General features: G+C 37.1%; 1 protein-coding gene across 1 annotated transcript; it reads right to left on the reverse strand.

Moving 5' to 3' along the window:
* Positions 1–654: 654 nt before the first annotated feature.
* On the reverse strand, positions 655–3,949 carry LOC141249549 (uncharacterized). The gene is made up of 12 exons (XM_073669672.1): positions 3,658–3,949; positions 3,250–3,338; positions 3,136–3,151; positions 2,975–3,046; positions 2,732–2,793; positions 2,531–2,644; positions 1,876–1,980; positions 1,698–1,799; positions 1,448–1,607; positions 1,262–1,364; positions 873–891; positions 655–726 (listed from the first exon to the last, which is right to left on the reverse strand). The coding sequence occupies exons 1-12, from the start codon at positions 3,947–3,949 to the stop codon at positions 655–657; spliced, it is 1,206 nt and encodes a 401-aa protein (XP_073525773.1).
* Positions 3,950–4,169: the final 220 nt, after the last annotated feature.

Below are 4,169 nucleotides of genomic sequence, written 5' to 3' on the forward strand. Positions count from 1 at the left end.
ACGCGGTGTTATTTTTGTAATTAATGGTGAACTTTTTTTCTTTTTCTTTTTTTACGTTTTCTGGGTAATTTTTTTATTCCCTTAGAACTGAACGATTGCGTGTTATATGTGAATATTAGCGTGTTATATGTGTACCCGAGAAACTTCGCACTTCACACCATAAGGACACTTCACACCGGATCCTTATTCTGTTATAGACACATAATAAAAAAATTCAATTTCAAAATAGTTAATGATAGTATTCTTCCCTAGATTCTCGTTTATTTGTTTTGGACAAAATTAATTAAAATAAAACCTTTGGGTATGTGTAATAAAAATAATCCAATTTTTTAAGAGTTAATAAAATAACCCGAATTTCGTCATTGTGTCATAGTTCTAACCTACAATAATATTTTGCCATATTTGCCCATAAAATTAATTATGTATATAATTTATTCTAATTTTAAAATTTTCAATTCTAAAATTCCCAAAATACCCTTAAGGAGCCTTACTTCTTTGACCTTCTTCAACCTTCTCCTCCTCCATTCGGTCTTACTGCTCCGCCACCGTACACCAGTGACGCCCCCTCCCCTTTTCTCCCCATCACCCTGACACCCCTTCCATCCTCCTAACGCTCGACATGGCTATAATCAAGTTGTGCCAAATTACTCCTCGCTAAATCTCGTGCTCAAAATTTGTTGCTGTATCAATGGCAACGACAATGATGAAGGGTGATGAACTAATGATCTTGATTTATAGTGCCATAGGTAGGATTAGATGAAAACCAATTGAACAATCAAACAGCATGTTACAGTTGCAGCATTTTCATGCAACTCATATTACCGCTCATAAGAATAAACTATATCATGTGCTGCTACGTCTGATCATCATACATTCCGTGAAGCTTTGATTCTAAATAGTAGAGACAATAACAAATGGAAGTGATAATTCGTCCAAACTATCACCAGACAACAAAAAAGAATTGACGCCCGTTGGCACTCACTATCTAGCATAGCATGTAAAACAAACAAAATTATCGATATACGCTCAACATTATAAGAACCCCAAACCACATTCAACTTGTCCCTCTGGATTTTATCAGTGTATGTCATAAGCATAAGAAGCACACTTCAACATTAACGCCGTAGTGAGAAAAGGATTGGTTTCTTTTGCTTTTTCTCTTCAGCCCGCCTGCACGCCAATATATTCAGATCCACAATATCTTGAATTGATTATATTAAGTGTATAGAAATTAAGCAGTTGAAGTTAAGATGGAAATTACCTGCGGTTCTCCTTTGTTCGCTCTAAGAAGCCCTTTGCAATATCCTGGCCTTCATACGATGCAATCACTTGTCGAATATCAGGCGGTCTATGCACTACCACATCTGTAGCAAAACAAAATAGAGTACAACTGAATATGGAAATATGAAGTGTGTTGGAGAAAAGTTAGCTGTTGTTGATTACTCACATTCAAGAAAAGGAATAAGATCAAGTAGGGCAGTATCATCCATATTCTCCGGTGTCCATGGCTTTATTGGTATACTGTTTTCTGGCTGTAGTGTATTTTCTAATGCATGAGCACTCACGTATATGATTCGAGAAGGATCACGGTTTAGTTTTGAGAAATCCTGCACCACAACTCACAAGTATGGACATTAATGTCAAACTCAAGTGTTTCAGGGTTGATGACTGAAAAAAACAAACTAGGCAGGAATTACCCTATAATGTTGACCATTCTGATATTTTGTTGCAGCTCTTGACAGCACAAATCTTATATTTGGCTTCGTAGCGTTCAATCTCCCAACAATATCATCCACGTACTGCTCATTTCATAACAAGGCATTTTGGTATACAAATTTGCATTTACACAAAAATGAAAGAAATTCTGATTATTACCGTATTCATCTGATCAGAATACACAACAATCTCATAAAATTGAGATAAGTGTTCCAAGAAAGCATCAAGGCCAGGCCTCTTGAATGTCCTCCAGCCCCTTTCACGCTTCACAGTTCAAATAGGGTCAACAATATCAGTTCTACAGCCATCAGATCAACTTCAGTTTGATCATTTTGCTATGTTTTTCATGGTAATTCCTTAACATAATTTCATTCATCTATGATCTGAGTACAAGTAGGAGTTAATCCTCCTTTTATAGAGGTGAAGCATAATTAACTCCTCAAACGAAATAATAATAATAATAATCTAGATAAAGGAAAGCAACATGGAGAAAGTGGTAACACGCCCAATAACTAACACTTAATCTGAAAAACAAAACTATAATTATTTAGAGTAATAATTTAGACAATCTGTGTTTGTAACTAAGTGAAAATCATATTGGAGTACCATCCATATTCAGCAAGACAACTGAAGAGATAAATTTTCAATATGAAATATAGAATGTTTAATTCTCAACACCTTCAAGGTAACCAAATGGATCAACATAGAATATTTTATGCTTACTAAGTTCATTCATGTCATGAAACTAATCGGTACATGAACTGAGCTTAATAGCATAAAGATTGTTAGCTGTTTGGGTTAGTGAAGGTATTACCTTCCAGTCTGAGTGGATCAAAGTTTCACTCAGATCTAGAACAAGTGTGTACACATGCTGCTCCTCAGGAAGCAAATCTGGAAGGAGCTTATCTGCGGAGGGTTCAGTGAAATCCTACAGCAGTAAGGAAAGCAACTTATTAGTCAGAAATGAAAAGCAAAGCAAGAAACTCAATCAATGCAAAAAAGAAAAGTTGCTCACCCTAACACGCTCCTCGATCATTCTCCTGGTATCCAAATAAAATTCAATAGCTCCAGCAGATGCTAAAGAAGGACGATAATAGTTTCAGTATGTGATTAGATCATATAATCTTAATTTATGAAAACACATTAATAACAGATATAATGCAACATCACTGTAGTTCCAGTTACATAATCAACACAAGTTTATAGATGACAGACCAAGAGAAACTAACAAAGCAGACAAGGTGGAAGAGAGATAAACCTTTCACAGCAGTAGAGCGTAGAGAAGCTCGAGATTTCTGCAGCCAAAATGAATAGCAGTTTTTATTAGCACCTGTAATCATGAATACAAGTAGACATACTAAAATTTCTTATAGCTGTTACAGTAACAATGAATAAGCTACAACATAATACAGAGCTAACCTGGAAGATTACTTCCCTAAAATAGCAAACAAATTAATGTAAAGCACAATGTCAAATCCTATAACTCAATTAGATACTGATACATTACTACCAGGAACTTTTGCAAGAACTTACATCAATAGCTGATGCATCATTTGGAAGAGCATAATTTGCTGATTGCCGAAATGTTTTCGTTTTCTCATCCACTTCATCCGTGGTGTATGCTGCAATATGCATGTACAGAAGTGTGAATACACAAAGAAAAGAAGGAAATGGATGAAAGAATCAGCTTCCAAATTCGAACAGTCTTCTACTACGAGAGATAAACTATACGGAGAGATGTGTCATGTGTGTCTCATCTAAATTCACATAGAGTGCTCCAGAAACAACCCAGAAAATTAGAGATTCATCGAAGACCTAATCGGTAAAATTAGAAGCGACGGAAAAAGCATATATGGCAATCGCAAGAACAAAAATGTAAACCAACTTATCGGAGAATCAAAACAAAGGAAAAGAAGAGATTAGAGCGACTGGAAAAGATACCATATGTAGCGTAACCAGCAGTAGCAGCAGCACCAGTAAAAGCACTAATTAAGGTAAAGTTGAGAAATTTGAGCAACGGTGATCGCGAAGCCGGCGGAGGAGGAGGCGGAGAGGCACCGGAGGACTCGTGTAGCTTGGACGAGGCGGCGGCGGCGGAATTAATATCAGCAGATGAAGAGGAAAGATGCGGCTCTTTAGGGATGGAGCTGGAGGTGCATAGTAACCTCCCTCTTCCATGAATGGAGGCGGTGTCGATTCTCAGGAGTCGAGATCGGATCGCCGGGAGCGACATCCTCGCTTTGGTCAGAGGAGAGGAGAGACGACGACGACACCGTAGGGTTTATTGGGTTAAGTTGACAATGAAATGTGGGTAAACAGAGTCTATGGGTGGACCGGTTTTTGAACCCTCAGTAGTCAGTAACACTACTTCAAATCTTGAATGAAACGAAAATGAAACGGGTGAAATTATAACTTTTTAGTTTTTTCCTCAAGTAATTGGAAGAAGATTTTTT

This window comes from Phyllobates terribilis, unplaced genomic scaffold, assembly GCF_046119375.1.
Source record: "Phyllobates terribilis strain yellow unplaced genomic scaffold, ASM4611937v1 Scaffold_4750__1_contigs__length_57583, whole genome shotgun sequence".
Classification (NCBI taxonomy): Eukaryota; Metazoa; Chordata; class Amphibia; order Anura; family Dendrobatidae; genus Phyllobates; species Phyllobates terribilis.

What these genes read in the sequence shown, in the direction of transcription:
- LOC141249549 (XM_073669672.1), bottom strand. Translation starts at nt 3,949, where the DNA reads ATGTCGCTCCCGGCGATCCGATCTCGACTCCTGAGAATCGACACCGCC. An exon ending in TGCTGGTTACGCTACATATG is followed by an intron (nt 3,339 to 3,657) that starts GTATCTTTTCCA and finishes TGCATATTGCAG; the next exon opens with CATACACCACGGATGAAGTG. An exon ending in ACGCTCTACTGCTGTGAAAG is followed by an intron (nt 2,794 to 2,974) that starts GTTTATCTCTCT and finishes GTCCTTCTTTAG; the next exon opens with CATCTGCTGGAGCTATTGAA.